This window comes from Macrosteles quadrilineatus, unplaced genomic scaffold, assembly GCF_028750875.1.
Source record: "Macrosteles quadrilineatus isolate MER2022 unplaced genomic scaffold, UCM_ALF_1.0 Scaffold_1__1_contigs__length_201487025, whole genome shotgun sequence".
Classification (NCBI taxonomy): Eukaryota; Metazoa; Arthropoda; class Insecta; order Hemiptera; family Cicadellidae; genus Macrosteles; species Macrosteles quadrilineatus.
The window spans coordinates 180,612,608-180,631,373 of NW_026542594.1; the positions used below are offsets into that span (position 1 = coordinate 180,612,608).

At 35.0% G+C, this 18,766-nt stretch overlaps 1 protein-coding gene across 1 annotated transcript; it reads right to left on the reverse strand.

Moving 5' to 3' along the window:
- Positions 1-577: 577 nt before the first annotated feature.
- On the reverse strand, positions 578-18,586 carry LOC129002991 (uncharacterized). The gene is made up of 8 exons (XM_054431171.1): positions 16,036-18,586; positions 10,608-10,731; positions 9,365-9,641; positions 8,443-8,635; positions 6,436-6,618; positions 5,359-5,514; positions 3,464-3,562; positions 578-1,080 (listed from the first exon to the last, which is right to left on the reverse strand). The coding sequence occupies exons 1-8, from the start codon at positions 18,584-18,586 to the stop codon at positions 872-874; spliced, it is 3,792 nt and encodes a 1,263-aa protein (XP_054287146.1). The 3' UTR covers positions 578-871.
- Between the last annotated feature and the right edge of the window lie 180 nt (positions 18,587-18,766).

An 18,766-nucleotide genomic window follows, 5' to 3' on the forward strand; every position in this document is an offset into this window, starting at 1 on the left:
TACTTACTTACGAGAGAAATTTTTTGTCTTAAGCCAATAGAAACCAAATTAAAGTCTACATAACATAACAATGATACTTAATCCTAAATATAGGACTTTTCAGGGATAGATTGATGAAGAACCGTGGTGACATTTTACTGTGCATTTAAAAATTTTTCCAGGTAAGCTATCCAAATTTCACCCACTTATCACACAATTTTGATAGAGGAAAAAATTAACACTTATTTTGTGATAGCGGTATTTTTGTACAGTTAATTTTTTTGTCGATACCAATGACTAGTGCCGATATTCGATACCGTATAATACTATAAAGTTTTGTTGGATGAAGATCAAGTTATTTTTGACAGAATAACAAAAATCATCAGCACCAAATGTACCATTGAAGCTTCATTAAGCCAACTAATCAGTATTTAACAGGGTTTATGAACTAGATGTTTACAACGGTGGGTAATTATTATACTATTTAGGCTTATATAAAGAAAATACTGCCATCACTCCTAAACTATTGGTTTATGTATCATTTTTACAATTTGTGCGGTAAAAAATACCAAATTACAAACTATTAAGTCAACCCCCATTTAAATAGTATCATTTTAATTTCTCCAATAACAAAAAAGGCTTGACTTCAACTACCTTCTAAGATTTTAGATATTTGAAAAATATGTAGTTTTCATCCACATTAAAAAACACATAAAACTCTTACGGTGTGTTTCCTAAAAATTTCAATAAAATAATACTTAAAATTATACATCAGTAATAAAAACAAACTTTACATATTTTCTGGAAATAAAAAAACATTAACATAAAAACAATTATTGCACTAACTGTACAGTTCTATCACGTTTGAGGATCCTATGAACGACTAGAGGTTTTACGAAGGCCTGAGAAACGAAGAACCAACTGCTGAAGTCCACCATTCTTTGGTCTGTTTGTTGATCACATCATGATGAATATGATCCACCACGTCTTCAGAGACCTCTGACGGTTTCCACTTTACGATAGTTTTCAAACACTCCACATGGTTGAGTCTAGTTAGGAGACAGATGTTCTTTACAATCACCTCTTGCATCCAAATTGGCGCTGGAAATTAAATCTATTATTAGAACAAAAAAATTCCTCTCCACAGAAAACCTGTAGACTAAGAGAATTTCAATTTGTCCGAATGGATTACTTTCTTTATACTTGACGAAATATTGTGTTTACACAGTGTCTCTTCTCTATGTTTTATTGGGTGAGGTTCATAAGGTCCAAATTTCACAAAGTCCAATGGTTAAAATATTAATAAACAGAGTGTTTCACAAGGTCCAATGGTTAAAATATTAATAAACAGAGCGTTTCACAAGGTCCAAATTTCATAAGGTTCAAAACTATGACATTCAAATAATCACCGTTTCACAATGTCCAAATTTCACAAAGTCCAATGTTAAAATATCAAATAAACAGAGCGTTTCACAAGGTCCAACGGTACAGTCTCGGCCAGAAGTCGCTGCAGAGCTTGCCGTGGTTCGGTGAGTAGGCACTACTATTGTGTTGTTCGTTACCGCGTGTCACAAAACATCATTGTGGGTCCGGAGATACGTTTAAAGAGTGTAAAATAGTGGTATTTACCCCCTCTACAGCAAACCTGCAGACTAATTGAATTTCCTTTTCCCTTATTTGATTTATACTAGAATATCTCCTTAAAATGATCACATTTATTCCCTATTAAAATAGCATTAGTTTAACAACAAGTACCGTACTTAGGTTTGCTGCAACAGGGAGGGTATTTTTTTTATGGTAATAGTTTAGTATAAAATGCAAGCATTTCCAAATTTCATCAAAGTATATTCATAAGCAAGCAAACCACAACAGTTTTTTTTAATTCTCCATAAGAATAACATGGTAATTTTAAATTTACAATAATTCGTAATTTTCTCTGTAACTATTTGGCGCATAACAACGCTTCAATATACTATTTTTTTTTTACTCTACAAAATGGTTTAGAAAGAAATTGCAAAATTCTTTGATTTTTCAGGGTCAAAAATGGGAAAACCCAATTTTTACCCCATGCAACTCTTCATAAACCACCATTCTCATAGTCCGAATTCAATCATTAAAATGCACGTATAATCAGTAGTTGAGCGTCGGCGGACGGTGCCTGCTATCTGACCGTGACAACCACTGTAGAGACTTCTGGCCCAGACTGTACCGTTGGACCTTGTGAAATTTGGACCTTGTGAAACGCTCTGTTTATTTGATATTTTAACATTGGGCTTTGTGAAATTTGGACATTATGAAACGCTCCCGTTTTATTCAGCCTACCTACACTTCTTTAAGATAACTTGTAGCTATCCTTTTTTTTCTATTGTTTAGAGAAATATTTTACTTAAAATCCAATCAGACAAATTCCAAATCCTGGCCTAGAGCCTTTCCCTGAACAAATTTTAAATTTCTCTAAACAAGTCATATTTATTTCTTACTAGCAGAGCACCCGTCCTTCGTACGGGGTTGGCATTTAAGTATAAAATGCTTATTGCAGTTATACTCAAGTTTGCAATGGGGGGAGGACACAGTTTGATAAAATTTGGTTCATAAATTTACGGTATGATATAGTATAACACATCTACCATTGCCATAATGTTCTACCATTGCACCTAAACAATAAAAAAATAAATTATCAAACATTCGCACAATATCACAAATTATTCATTAAATTAAAAACTCAAACCTAACTGTAAACAATCCTACTTTGACAGTTCTAATTGTGTATCACAGCTTTTTGTTGCTGCTTAGTTCAAATTAGCTGTTGTCATATATGCACAAACAAAATAATAATAGTGCTGCACCCTGTTGGAAAACCTTATAACTTTTTAATGCTATTGCATTGCATATTATAGAACCAACTTTTTTAGTTGAAACCGCTGACTAAATTCTTAAATTCCCTTTAAATATGAATACTCATAAGGCTAACATGGGGAACTACAGACCCACTGGGGCGGAGCCCGAAAGGATTTTTGAGATAAGGAATATGCCTAAATGTTAATTGGGAATGTGAGCTATCATCATGCCAAATTTCAGCCCAATCCGTCCAGTAGTTTATGCGTGATTGAGCAACACACAAACTTTCAGATTTATAATATTAGTAAGATTTATATTAGCCTATATCGATTTACAGAGTGCTTGGGTTTGCTGCTAAAAGGAAGAGAAAATGTGTTTGAAATGAAAACATTTAGTATGGAGTGAAAAAAAATAATTTGCCAAATTTGATCAAAGTATTTCCATAAACAAGCAAACTCCAATGGTTTTATTTTTCTCCATTAGAGTAACTTGGGAATTTTAAATAGTTTTTTTATTTACCAAAAAAGTCATTCAGAAAGTTCCAAATATCATAAGTAATGGGAAGTGTGTTCTAGTGCTGGGTCTCGTACAGTTTTGATTAACTCTACTGTATTGTTTGTTGACTATACTGTATTTCTCTACTTACTCCATTCATCAAGCAAGATATCTTCCAGGAGACTGAGGGTTCTTCTCAATTCAGTTTGAACCTTAGGACATAAAATGTCTTGTGGTCTTAACGCCGTACCTAAAAACAAACATGTTATAAGATAAATATACTCTGTCACCAGCTGCTGGGGTGGATTAAAGAAGTATCTTCTGTAAAGTAAAGGTCTCCATTGCTCCCATCATGGCCAAGCGAGCTAGTTCAAATCTTGCATTAGTGACGTCTTCTTTACTGACTTACAATACTAGCCTTCCACCCCTAGGCAATGCTTAGCCTTCTCAGCGACCAAAAACAATGTGAACAATGTGCTTGTGTGCATCTGCATTTTGTATATTCCTTGAAATTCCACACTTCCGCTTTTTTTTGTCTCAGTCACAGTGTGAAAAGAAACCTATGAGAATACAAATACTGCTTTATCTTATACCATTGAAGTCTCCTTGTTAAGCAAGCTAAAAATTGAAATTACAATCTATGTGTATGACACTATTGTATTTCTTAAAGAAATCTCAATAAAGAAAATTGATTGATTGAAGTCAAAGCTTATACTTAAGAGTTGTATAGTAGCAGTATTTTATTTATGGCCATGATATTAAAATTTAAAGAATTAGTGTCTTTAATGGAAGACGCACTTAAAGCCTAAAATTTGTAACCGGTTTACCATATTTTTTCCTTATTTTCCATGTCACAGCTGCTGGTTTAGGTCTAGGCTGTGTAAATACACATTAACTCCAACAACTTCAAACTAATTAAGACTGGACCCTTCTTGAATTACCATGTTTAGATTGGCCAGAAACAAACACAATATTTATTATTATGTATGACTGTAAATGGAGTGGAGGATAGCAAAAATGTGCGTGCTTATCTACTGTGATTGTAGAAACACCCATGATCACATCCACAATCGTGTTCTTCTTATTTACCTACCTCAAAAGAGAACTAACAGAACGTCGTTAATGAATTCTGCCACAAGCTATTGGCAATTATTCCAAATTTCCCGATCGCATTCAAAATTAATGAAATGTTGACGCAAATATACTTTTTGAAAAAAATTGAAATTACTAGATGTTTGTCTATATTATCTGAAACAAATGTAAAATTCACAGAATATTTATCGGTATAAAACTTACATTAAATTTATAGTTTCCCAGTCCGCTATTTTAGATCACATAAGTTTAGCTTTGTTCCCCATTCTCGGGGTCTCGTTGCAACGCACGATGTTGTGCCTGGGTCGCCCCATAGACACCATACTGGGGCTGTTCCGAGTGCACTTTGTCCTGTATTCGCTTTCTGAACTCGTGAGGACAATCGCACACTTATTCCGGGGACCATTCGGTCTGCTCAAACGAGCCTAGGTTGCCCGAATTCAACAGGAGGCGGCTATCTTTCTTCCCCAATTGATCGTTTGGATAAGGCCCTCGGGTACGATACGAGCGGTAACCTGAGCGGCACGTAAGTGGCAGTGGTGGCTACGATACAAGCGGCACATTTATAACCCTCATTAAAATTCCCCAGTTTTATGAGTCAGTTTAGTCGAAAATGGTAAACTATACTTACCTGCAAGACGTATTGCAACTATTGTTGCTATCTGACAACCTTAAAGAAAAACCTTAAACCTAACTTGGTCCCATACTTTTCTGGTGACTGAAGTGTTTTAAAACTTCCGTATCGCATGTTTGCTGCTGTTTCCCTGTAATTTTAAGCCAAACTGAAGCATGACTCACCTGAGCGGCGAGCGGCATTTTCGTGAAAATCGGTTTTGACTTGGAACCATGAGCGGCCATACATTCCGATTAGAGGGACTCTGGTGTAAATAAAATAAAAAACAGTGGCGATACCCCCTCTACTCCTACTGTAAAATACAGTTTTAATGTACTCACAGAGTATATTGACAGCATTAACTGCTTCGACGTCACTGCACTCTTCTCCTCCCTTCCACCAGCTCCTGACCTTGTCCAACAGCTCCTTATAAGGCCGGCCCAAGAACCATTCCGGGGGCTGGCGCTTGATCATCAACACAGCAGCTTTGTACACACCTGAAACAGCATTGATTGACATACAGCACATGAGTTTACAAGTTGTCTACTAGTAAAGCCGTTAGTTAAAGGTGACTTTGAGTTAGCTTTTGATGCAACAAATCTTCCGGAAATAGGTGTGCAACTGTTGAATATGTCCTAAGCAATAGGTTTTTCCACCATTCTTTTCAAAATGGAATTCATTTTTTTATTATTTATTTATTTGACATTATATTACATCAATTCTCTTGACAGGTCATTTGTCACAAAGTCTAATACTAAATTGATAAATCTAAATAATAAAATAGCTTAAAAATAAATAAAGCAATCAATATGCTACAAACTTAGAACTTGAGAGTTAATATCTTTCAAATATACACATCTTACAGATAGTCTTGAGTAATATACTAATAATACAAACAAAATAGTGGAATATTTCCCTATTACTTGGAAGAATATTCAGTTAAGGGAAAGTGTGATTTGAAAAGATTGTTTTGTTCTTTCAAAAGTTTCTGTTTCTTGTGCCAGTTTGGATTCTTTCCCATTCCATCCTCACAAAGAATCCTGTATTATAAATTTGTTAAACTAATAAAAATAGATAAGTTCAAGTAATTTAACCAGTTTCGATGCAATAGTCACCCTGTTGTTTGAATTGGTCTGGCTCTAGCTTTAGAAAGTAAGGAAGGCCATTAGGCACAAACCAATCACAATCTGTTCGTATAGTGGTACACATAGGTCATTGCTGTATTCTTTGCTGTTTGTATATTATTTTAATCTACTACTTTTTTACACGTAACACCTTTTGACAGTATGGAAAAATCAATCTTATGGGGTCCGCTCCCAAATCGTCCAAACAATAGACTCACACAGATCCACAGTGAAATGTGTCTCCTGAAAAAGGAACATTTATACTTTACGGTAAATAAAAGATTAATCATTTACCTTGTTGTTCAAGATGTTCCATGCACAAATTGAACAGCTTTTCTGGGTCTACAGTGTCTTCCTTGTATCTGTACTTAGTCATCATGAAACGTTGCAAATTTCGAATATGAACATTTGGTCCCACCTGGTTAAATTTTGGCGGACAAGTTAACTGCCGGATTATACAAAGCCTCAATGGATCATCTGGAACAAAACCAGTGAGACTGTTAACGATGTATTACATCATAGTTTGACCAAGTTAGCCAAAAGAGTAAATTGTTTGTAAGGAAATAAAAGCAAGACTGATGGGAAACAATTTATTGGGGATGGTAAAACAGTATCATCAATTCATCACTATTTTACTGTTCTACAAACGTTTATTAAACTGGCCGTTTCAGTTCAGTTCTTATAATTGAAAAGATTCACTTAACGGCATTGTTCACTTACTTAACAGCATTGGTTTTTACATAACAACACGGGTAACGGACTAGAGGTTCAAGGATTGAGAGAAAAGATGTAAAATGGTGCTTCAAACTTCAACTCATCAGCTGTTCCAACCAATTTAATTGTTAATGAGTGGTGCAAGTAGTGTTTGTACAATGATTCGTTGCATCACTATCAGTAGCAACGAGATGTTATAAACGAAAACATAACCTCCCTTGGAATATATGAGTACCGGTTAATTGTTAATAATTAAAACACTGTCGTAGGTAAAGTAGTGTACGCAACTCGCGTAAATAGTCTTAGGCTACCTTAAATTTCTACTTAAGTCGTTCAATACTATCTTTACGTGATCGATGTGAAAACTTCTAGGATTGACTGAGATTCAACCTTTGAGATTTTTAGAGTCAAATATAAATGCATTTGGCAAAAAGGTTCAAAGTATATCATACAATCATTTAACCAAAAGTAACTGTAAACCTAGATTAAAAACTGTATTAAAAGATAAATAAAGATAAAATTCATTAAAAAAAGAAAAATAATAAAATAAAATAACTAAAAAAACTAGAATCTTTAAGAATTGGGAAAAGGTTCAGCACCTCTCAAATGGAACAATAGCCTCTTTTTTTACAACTCAATTCAAAATTTATAAACACTGAAAATAAGTATTTTTTTACTGTTTACTGTTAAACTGTTAAGAATTATATTTATTTACATAACAGCATTGGTGAAATTCTCATGCCACGGGTAGGCTATAAGCCTAGAGTGTAAAAGTAGCTTACAGAAATTTTAAATAAACTATTTTTACTTAAGTAAAAACTTTATAAAGTCTCAAATTAAATTAATGATTTTCAACATACTTTAAAAAATTCCACACTTTTATTTACTTTATTTTAAATCCGTTCTGATTTATGATTCAATTTCAAACTGTTGTGTAGTCATAAAGCCACAGTGAGCACCTCATGATTGCAACAAGATCAGTGGATTTCTGACAAACGGTATCAACCTTAATCATCTCCTGAGGTTGTGAAACTGCAATAATTTTTACTATTGCGGCAATGGTTGGCAATTAATGGATTTTTTTTCAAAAGCAGAGACCCCTTGAGAATTGGGGGGCCGTGCTACTACAATATTTTTAGCATGCCTAAGGCCAGCTCTTGACTGGTGTTACTCTAATCATAGAAAACATTGATGATGTTACTTTGATTATAGGAAATGTTGGAGGTGATACTGCAATTTGATTATTTTTTATTCACTCCATTACAATGGATTTTAAATTTAAATGTAATGGAATAATGAACATAAAAAATTAACAGATCAGGATTGAAATATTTGCTGTGAATAAACGGGTCTTAGTTTGTTTTTAATTTTTTCCCAAAATGTTGTGAATTATTCCTCAACGTTTTACGATCCATGTCTTTGTAAAACAATGTCTACAAGTGATGAACATAAAATTTGTTATGTTCTAGTTTATTGATATCTATATCTAGTTTAAAATAATAGTTAGTGCAGCAACGCACGCCAGGTAACTGCTAGTTGTACATAAGGACAGATGTTCTAGGTTAGATCTGTAAAACAATAACTTACCAGAATAGAACTCAATGGGTTTTGGGGGTAACACAGAAGGCCATAATAGCAACATTGCATGAGCTACAACTAGAGAGCGTCGGGTGAAGCAGTAGAACATGTCGTACATCAACTTTCGCACCCTCGCTAAGAAACCGTAGTGTCGAGCCAGTATAGTGTAGATCATACCAATGGTTAGCCAGAATATTGCTTTCTGTAAAACATTAAAAAAATTGGTTGTAAACGCAGATTGTAAAGTTAAAAATTCTTCATAGAATACACTTCCTTAACAATTCTTCGTTTAAAACCACCCCAATTGCAACAAATCTGCAAACTAAGAGCGAATTCCATTTGTCTGGTTGGATTTCCACTAAAACATCTAAGATCTTCTAAAACATATAAGATGTATTACCTATTTAAATGATATAATGGTTAAAGAGTACTTAGGTTTGCTGCAACAGGGAAGAAAAAGTTTTTTTTTATTAATGGTGTATGAAATACTAAATTTGCCAAATCATGCAATTACGTTACTATGAAATGCTTGACTGGAAAAAGCTCAAAGCTTGCGAGCTTTTGGGAAAACTTAGACCAACTAAAAATTACACTACTCTCACACTCCTTCGTGCAAGGTGATCATGTTCTCTTTTTTATTTCTCATGATCGTGACAATAACAGTGATGATAAATTATATGAGTAAGTTTAGAAAAGGATGTTGATGTTGTTATGTGTAGGCTACTAAAAATGTACAACAAACTGAGTTTTTCTTGCAAACAGAGCAGTTCTCCTTCTGTAAAATTTCAAGCCATAGGGATTACTGATAATACCTGTCAAACATTAAGATAACAATTACTTTAAAACACGACTGGATTTGTTCATTAAAAAACCTTGTTTACATGCCACCAACAATGAAAAACACTAAAAAAAATTAGTAACAAACTATTACCGATTGTCTGAATTCCAGGATTGTATCAAGAAATGCCAATTCCATGAAATAAAGTCCCTCTTCCACAAATTTCCTCTTCTCTTCAGCGTTTTTTTCATTGGTAAATTTATCAATGATCATGTGCAAGAGAAGAAGAAGAGATTGAATTTTTGGGTGTACAAATGGACTTCTTTTATTTGGTAAAGTGACATTGTACACAGCTTTGTGCATCCAAGCCGCTGTTGGATTCTCTTCAGTATGTTCCGATGAAAATTTATGTAACAACACCAACACAGCTCTGTAACAATGTTTATTGCAATAAGAAAAAAAAAATTAGTTAATTTTTACACATATCTAAGCTAATAGGAATAGAAACCAATATCAAAACATATTATACACAGGGTTTGAGAGAGATCAAGAATGATTTATATCACGAAAATAACACCATTGGCACTGTATTTAGTTTTAAATGTCCCAAAATGCTTGAAATATCAGCCCAATTAGTTTGCTTATTTATATATTTTTAAAGAGATTTGTAGCTACTTTAAATCTTTTGTTTTCCTGGGCCTTGGGCCTGTGCTTAACTCTGTATGCATATTGTAATGTGCAAGCCCAAATATTTCTTACGATAGGCTACTATTTCTACAAATAAGCATCTAAACTGCCAGTGCAACTCCGAGGATCGTGGATCAGATCGGAAAACCCCCCACCACCGCTCCGTGCCAATGGCGTGACGTCAACCATTACCGCAACGATACAAAGTTGTGTCATGAGCCTTGATGGTGTAGTGGATAGCGCATCGGGCTAATAATCTGAAGGTGTCGAGTTCGAATCCCGCTTGTAGCACTAACTTTTTGTCAACACATTTTTTCATATCAGCAAGTTTGGTTGGTTTGGTTAGGTTATGACAGTTTAATTTAATAATTGAAAAATTATAAAATTGAATTTGAGACATTTATAATTTTATTTTTAGAACAGAGCTATTTTTTCAATTAGTAAACCTTCATTTGAGTTTATCATTATCAGCAAGTTTGGTTAGGTTATGACAGTTTAATTATATTTAATTTTAATTTAACCTACAAATTATACGTTTTGATAGTGATAGAGATAACAATTTTCCCCGAACAGTTAGATAGGCTATGCTGATGGATGAGCCGGTATGATTCGGAAGTGTAGACATGGTGCGGTGGTGCCACAACGCCTCTGATCCACGATCCTCGGAGTTGCACTGGCAGTCTAGACGCTAGTTTTCTACAATACTTACTTTAATATCACACGGAGACTGAAGCACTCTAGTTCGTTGGCGATTTTAACAATGTCTACAATGCTCTTTAACACTGTGGTAAACAAAGGTTGTAATATCTTCGTTGCCTTTTCAGTTTGGTTAGCTAAAAAAAAACAACAAACGATTAGTTCAATAGTTAAAAACAAAATTTAACCCTGGAAAAATTCCCATATAGGGAATAAGCTATTACTGCAGGTCTCATGGTAAGACCTAGACCCGGGACCGATTTACAAAAACATCATCCGTTAAAATTCATATATATAGCCAATATATATATAAATTATAGTAGTAAATAAAGTACAAAAGAGCACCCTGAATATTATATTTTTAGTTTTTATTTACTACTATAATGTAATATATCAGCAGCCCTATTACGTGAACACCTAAATTAATATATATGTGTCAGTTAGCACGATAACTTGAGTAAAAATAATCAGATTTTGATGAAATTTGGTACAAACAAGTAAATTTACTTTTATTCAAACGAGTTCACGAACCAGCATAATCGGACTATGCTAACAGGGGTATGGGGGGTTTTATGAGGTAAAAATAGATTTTTCCCATTTTTGACCCTAAAAACACACAATTTCATAATTTCTCTGCCAAATCATTTTGTAGAGCTTAAAAAGAAACAATTGTGTACATTCAAGCGTTGTTGTATGCCGAACGGTAACAGAGATAATTGAAAAAATGTTTAATTTAAAATTCCCATGTTATTCTTATGGATATTTATTCTCCACTAACTGTTGTAGTTTGCTTGTTTATGGATAAATTAAACCAAATTTTGGAAATTTTGTTTATTTAATACCAAGCTATCAACATTGCAATAAAAAACCCATCGATGTAGATTTTTGTGGGCTTCACTCACCTTTATTTTTGTTTGTGATGTCCGGGACTCGTCAAAACACATAAACACACATATATACAACACAAAATCGTCCACGGCATCAAGGTCCGACGTTTCGCGGAACTCAAAACAACGTTCCGCTTCTTCAGGGTATTAAAAAACTATTTTTAGCCCGCACGCGGGTCGAACGCCTAACCACGACTGCCGGATCAGCTGAGCTTGGAGGAGGACGGGCGGGGGCGGGGGTAGGTGCATTGTCCATTGTTGATAAGCCATTCACGCTCCTGGCCTTATCTCGTAGTTGTTCTAGTTCGTTTTTAACAATGTTTAAGTACACCGTACTGACATCTACCGATGGTCGTGAGAGTGACTCGTCTTCTATTGCCATGAAAAGCGACTCTGCCGTATTTCGTTTCCTCCAATCAGACTCCTTGTATAGAATTGCAGACGAACCCCAATCAACAATATGATTCGTTTCTACAACGTGCTCACATATCTTAGAGCCATACTTATCCTTGTTTTTGACTTTTTTATGTGTTCATTTATTCGAACTTTAACTGGTCTAGAAGTTTGGCCCACATAATTTCTGCCACAAGAACACGGGATTTTGTAGACAATGTCTTTTGTATTTTGTTGCTCATTAACGGGTTTTAGTTTTGTGACACGACTACGGATAGTATATTTATTTTTGAAGACAGTTCTTATATTGTATTTGGAATTCACCCGTCTCAATTTTTCAGAAACATTTTTAACGTATGGAATACATACAGTGGTCAGGGGTTTTATCTTGGTGCTAGGGTCTTCTGGAATGTTTACATACCCCCGCCCCCGCCCGTCCTCCTCCAAGCTCAGCTGATCCGGCAGTCGTGGTTAGGCGTTCGACCCGCGTGCGGGCTAAAAATAGTTTTTTAATACCCTGAAGAAGCGGAACGTTGTTTTGAGTTCCGTGAAACGTCGGACCTTGATGCCGTGGACGATTTTGTGTTGTATATATGTGTGTTTATGTGTTTTGACGAGTCCCGGACATCACAAACAAAAATAAAGGTGAGTGAAGCCCACATAAAATCTACATCAATAATAACACCTCGCCTAAAAGCATGTCGTTCAAAAACAGAATTGTATACCAGTATGGGCCTGAGACTTCTGACATGTTAAAAGATTTAGAAAAAACTTTGGAAAAGAACGCACTTAACAGCAACCATTTGACTTTCTTAATAAAATGTAGAAATGCAGATATTATCCCGAAAGGCATGAGATTAAAAGCCCCCATGAAAGATAGGTACTCTGATAAAATTACTAAAGATGCCAGTCTTAAACTATTAAAAAATAGAATAAACCAAATCAGACATGCAAAATTTATCAATGACTTGAAAGTTCAAAACTTAGTAGCCAGGTTAAAAGAAAGCATGAGTGGAGATGATTTAGATCCAATTTTAAACACATTCAATTCTAAAGCTAAGAGGATTTTTAATGCCAAAAGAAATAGTTTGAAGGACAAATTCAATAGATTATTTCGATTCCATCACTGCAATCTTACAGGCAGTGGAACATGTCACGACAGAGCTTTCGGAACACCTGACCTAGCCACTGATAAGCTAGTTATCAACCTGTCCGATAGAGCATTGGACGAGTCAGAGAAACAGGTTCTGAGTAAAGGTCTAAACTTTGGCATTGCTCCATCTAGAGTGCCAAATGTAAACATTGTGACGTCGTTGGAACCTGCAGCCTCATTTTTACCTGATCAAGTTAAACACTCATATAGATGTGACATAGTTAACTCACTAAAACACTCTGTAAATATAAAACCCAATTTATCAAAAAGTGAAAATGCTGCTTTGAAGAAGCTTAAGAATGATGACAATGTCGTTATACTGCCTTCAGATAAAGGTGGTGCAGTAGTTTTATTAAACAAAAACGAATACATGAGCAAAATAGCAGACATAATCAATGGTGGGCAGTATAAAGAACTTGATCGTGACCCGACAAATCTAGTTCAAAAAAAAAAAAAAAAAAGAATTAGCAAAAATAAAAAGTTATGTTACTGACCGAACTTTTTTTAAACTGAGCCCACAGTTCAGTAAAGCTCCGCATTTATATGGACTTCCAAAGATACATAAACCTGGCATCCCCCTAAGACCGATAGTTAGTACAATAGACTCACCATACTACCAACTTTCAAAATTTATTTTGCCCTTACTTACACCTTATTTTGGCCAATCTGACAGTTTTGTGAAAGATTCGAAGGATTTTGTTAACAAAATACACCATTTTAAACCTAGCAACAGTACTATATTGGTTAGCTTTGATGTAACCAACTTGTTTCCTAACGTTCCCATTGAACCATGCCTGGCGATAGTACGTGAAAAACTTGAAAATGACCTGATGCTGGAAGATAGAACCAAAATTCCTGTGTCTAATATAATGGAACTGTTGACAGTCTGCGTTAGGTCAAACTACTTTCTAGTAGAGAATAAATATTATGAACAAACTACAGGAATGGCAATGGGCGGCGTTTTAAGCCCGATCCTATCTAATATTTTCATGGAAAAGTTTGAACAGGACGCAATTGAATCATTTGAAACTAAGCCTAGAGTCTGGTTACGGTATGTTGATGATGTTTTCTGTATTTGGGAAGATTCAATGTCAGAACTATTAAAATTTAAAGAACACCTTAACAGTCAGGTAGAGTCCATACAATTTACTATAGAACTGGAAAAAGATGATAAATTACCGTTTTTAGACGTATTGGTCCAGAAACAGTCACAAGGTTGGATCACTAGTGTGTTCAGGAAACCTACTGCTACAGGCCAATACCTCAACTTTGCCTCCAATCACCCCACACACGTTAAGACAGGTCTAGCCATTGGTTTGATTAAACGGGCCGAATCCATCTGTAGTACTGAGGAAATTTTTAAAACAGAGCTGGAAAACATAAAAACACATCTCCAAAACTGTGGATACCCTCCCCTCGTTTTTGCTAAGGCCTTAAATAAGGTAAACATTCCAGAAGACCCTAGCACCAAGATAAAACCCCTGACCACTGTATGTATTCCATACGTTAAAAATGTTTCTGAAAAATTGAGACGGGTGAATTCCAAATACAATATAAGAACTGTCTTCAAAAATAAATATACTATCCGTAGTCGTGTCACAAAACTAAAACCCGTTAATGAGCAACAAAATACAAAAGACATTGTCTACAAAATCCCGTGTTCTTGTGGCAGAAATTATGTGGGCCAAACTTCTAGACCAGTTAAAGTTCGAATAAATGAACACATAAAAAAAGTCAAAAACAAGGATAAGTATGGCTCTAAGATATGTGAGCACGTTGTAGAAACGAATCATATTGTTGATTGGGGTTCGTCTGCAATTCTATACAAGGAGTCTGATTGGAGGAAACGAAATACGGCAGAGTCGCTTTTCATGGCAATAGAAGACGAGCCACTCTCACGACCATCGGTGGATGTCAGTACGGTGTACTTAAACATTGTTAAAAACGAACTAGAACAACTACGAGATAAGGCCAGGAGCGTGAATGGCTTATCAACAATGGACAATGCACCTACCCCCGCCCCCGCCCGTCCTCCTCCAAGCTCAGCTGATCCGGCAGTCGTGGTTAGGCGTTCGACCCGCGTGCGGGCTAAAAATAGTTTTTTAATACCCTGAAGAAGCGGAACGTTGTTTTGAGTTCCGCGAAACGTCGGACCTGGACCTTGATGCCGTGGACGATTTTGTGTTGTATATATGTGTGTTTATGTGTTTTGACGAGTCCCGGACATCACAAACAAAAATAAAGGTGAGTGAAGCCCACAAAAATCTACATCAATAATAACACCTCGCCTAAAAGCATGTCGTTCAAACACAAAAAACCCATCTCAAAATCCTCCCTGTAACAGCAAACCTAAGTACTCACTAAAATTAATGTTAATTAAATAGGAAATAAATCTGACAATTTTTAGGGAATATTTTAGTAGAAATCCAGCCAGGTAAATAGAAATTCGCTTAGTCTGCAGGTTTGCTGCGGCGAGGCTATTTTGTTTACTTATCTTACTTATTTTTCATAGTTTGTTACTATACGTTATGCTACAAAATGTTGGGATAAATAATTACAAGCTAAAGCTTCTAAAAAAAACTAAATGTATAAAACTACATATTTTAAATAATTATTTAACGACCCAAACTTGAATGAATGAACCATTTCATTTTCGATTCAAGTTAACAGATTACTTCACAATTACCAGCAAACTTGTGACAGATGCCAACCAAAATTTAAACTTATTGCACATTATTTAAGAGTTTTTTTTTTTTTTGTCGTATGGATCCTTATTTTCATTTAAAAAAATTAAAAATCTTATTGAAAGTAGAAATTAGTTTACCCATTTATAAAAAATGTTAAATGTTCAATTAAGTATTATTATGATTCATACTTAAAACATCAATTCCTCAGAACAATAATCATGATTAATCATCTAGATCTAGTTCAAAAAGGCAAAGAACATTTTACGGTGATTCTTTTTCATTAGGCTAGTTATTAAAAAAGTATATTAAAACACTACTTACCTGGTACGTGAATTTGAGCCTGTATATTTCTTTCTTCTGTTTGATTTCTTTCTTTGTAAGTAGCCCATTCATTGTTACTTTTGTTTACCACTGTTCGTAAGACAGTTTCTTCTACTTTTACTTTATCTCCCTTTGGAACTATCTTGTCCAATGTAATTTGAGATATGTAATTATTTGAAACTTTTCTGTCATCTACCTTATCATCTTTCTGTGTAACTGTTTCTAAACTGGTAGCTTCTTGATCATTTTCAATCGCATCTTTGTGTTCTGCGTAGAAGTTTGGCAAATAAACTGTAGAACTCGAGTTTTGGATTTCGGGGGATTCACTTTTAAAGGAAGCTTCAGCACCACTCATTATTGAAGTCATACTAGTATTTGCTTTCACCCAATTCCCAGCATCATAAACTAGATTTGGTGTCCAGTGGATGTAGCTTGTTGCCGTTTTAGCACTTTCTGTTGATGTCGTTCTTTCTCTTTTTGAATCATCTGTCAATTTTGATCCACCAACACCATCAAATGCTTTATCTTTTTTAAATTCAGTATTTATTCTCTGAGGAATTATTTCCCCATCAAGTGAGTGGCTAGAATACTCTGTTTCTACTGGCGGACTCAATAATTTATCATCCACAAATATCGAAAGGCAATCTTCATCAGACTCATCAGCATCTTCAGCAGCTGGAAACGATTCACGATTCCTTAATATTTGTGAGTCAATACTTTGGATTTCTTTTACTTCTGTAATGCGAGGTTCTTTAGTCAATTCTACATCACTTAGGTTCTTTGTACTTGCTGGCAATGATTTGTTAAAATCTTGCACAGGACAAGGGTTTTGTTTTACCATTTGTAATAGTTCTGGAGTGGGTAAAGAATTACAGTTCTCATTTTTCTTTAAGATTTTTCTGGGAGATTGGACTTCTTTTTCTGTAGTTATGACATGTTTATGAACCATAGCTTTTTCATCACTTAGTTTTTGTATACTCACTGAAGATGACTTCCTGAATTTTTGCATAGGAATAGATTTTAGATTTACCCTTTGTAATAGTTCTGGAGTAGGTAAAGAATTACAGTTCTCATTTTTCTTCAAGATTTTTCTGGGAGATTGTACTTCATTTTCTGTGGTTATGACATGTTTATGAACCATAGCCTTTTCATCACTTAGTTTTTGCATACTCGCTGAAGATGACTTCTTGAATCTTTGCATAGGACTAGGGTTTGGATTTACCCTTGGTAATAGTTCTGGAGTAGATAAAGGATAACTGTTTAGATTGTTCTGTTTGGCTTTTCTGGGGGCTTGGACTTCTTTGTCTATAATGACAGGTTGTTTATGAACCATGGCTTTTTCATCAATTAGTCTTTGTATACTTGCTGAAGATGACTTCTTGAATCTTTGCATAGGAATAGGGTTTGGATTTACCTTTGGCAATAGTTCTGGAGTAGGTAAAGAGTAACTGTATAGATTGTTATCTTCAGCTTTTCTGGGAGATTGGACTTCTTTGTCGATAATGACATGTTGTTTATGAACCATAGATCTTACATCTCTTTCTTCCTTTCTACTTGCTGGCGTTGACTTTGTGAATCTTTGGACAGAACAAGGGTTCAGCTTTACCCTTTGCAATAGTTCTGGAGTAGGTAAAGAATTACGGTTCCCATTTTTCTCTAAGACTATTTTGGGAGATGAGACTTCTTTTTCTGCATTTATAACATGTTTTTTATGAACCTTTGATTTTAAATCACTTAAATTCGTCCTACTTGCTGACGCCGACTTGCCGAATTTTGGCACAGGACTAAAGTCTAGATTTATTCTTTGTAATAGTTCTAGCCTTTGTAAAGAATTGCTGTTCAAATTGTTCACAGTGGCATTTCCAGGGGACTGGACTATTACTGGTATGTCATGTTGTTTCAGGACAATAGCTTTTGCATCACTTGGTGAAATAGACTTGTCTACACTTTGTACAGGAAACACGTCCAGACTTACCCTAGACTTTGCCTCTCGAGTAGATAGAGAGTTCGATTTCTTGATTTCCTGTAACAATTTTTCAGAGGGTTTGACTTCCTTTTCTGCTTCTATGTTATGCTGTTTACGAACAATATCTTTAGCAGAACTTGGTTTGTCCTTACTTGTTGACAATGACTTGGCCAAACTTTGCACAGGACAAGAGTTCAGATCTTCCCTTTGTAATCTTTCTGAAGCCTGTGGAGTGTTGGGATTCTTGAATTCCTGTAACAATTTTCCAGAAGATTGGACTTCCTTTCCTGCTGTTATGTTATGTTGTTTATAAACAATTGCTTTTGCATCACTTGGTTGATTGTTACTTGCTCTCAATTTCCTAACATTACTTTGCACAGGACACTTGTTCAGATTTACTTTTTGTATAGCTTCTGGAGTTATTAAAGAATTACTATTCTGATATTCCTGTAATACTTTTTCAGGAGTTTGGACTGCTTTTACTGTTATTTTACGTTGCTTCTGATCAATAACTTTTGCATCATTTTGGTCCTTCTTTATTGTTGATATTGAGCTGTTGAAACGCAGCTTAGGACAAGGATTCATAATTACCATTTGCAATGATTTTATTACATTGCTTGATCCTTTTTTTAATATTTTACTTGCCTTTTTATGCTTTTTACAAACCTTTCCCATCTGTTTAGTGAGAAAATGCTTTTTTTGAGAATTTGTTATTCTATTTATTCTTTTTACATCCATACGTGAACTTATTAACGTATTGTTCAT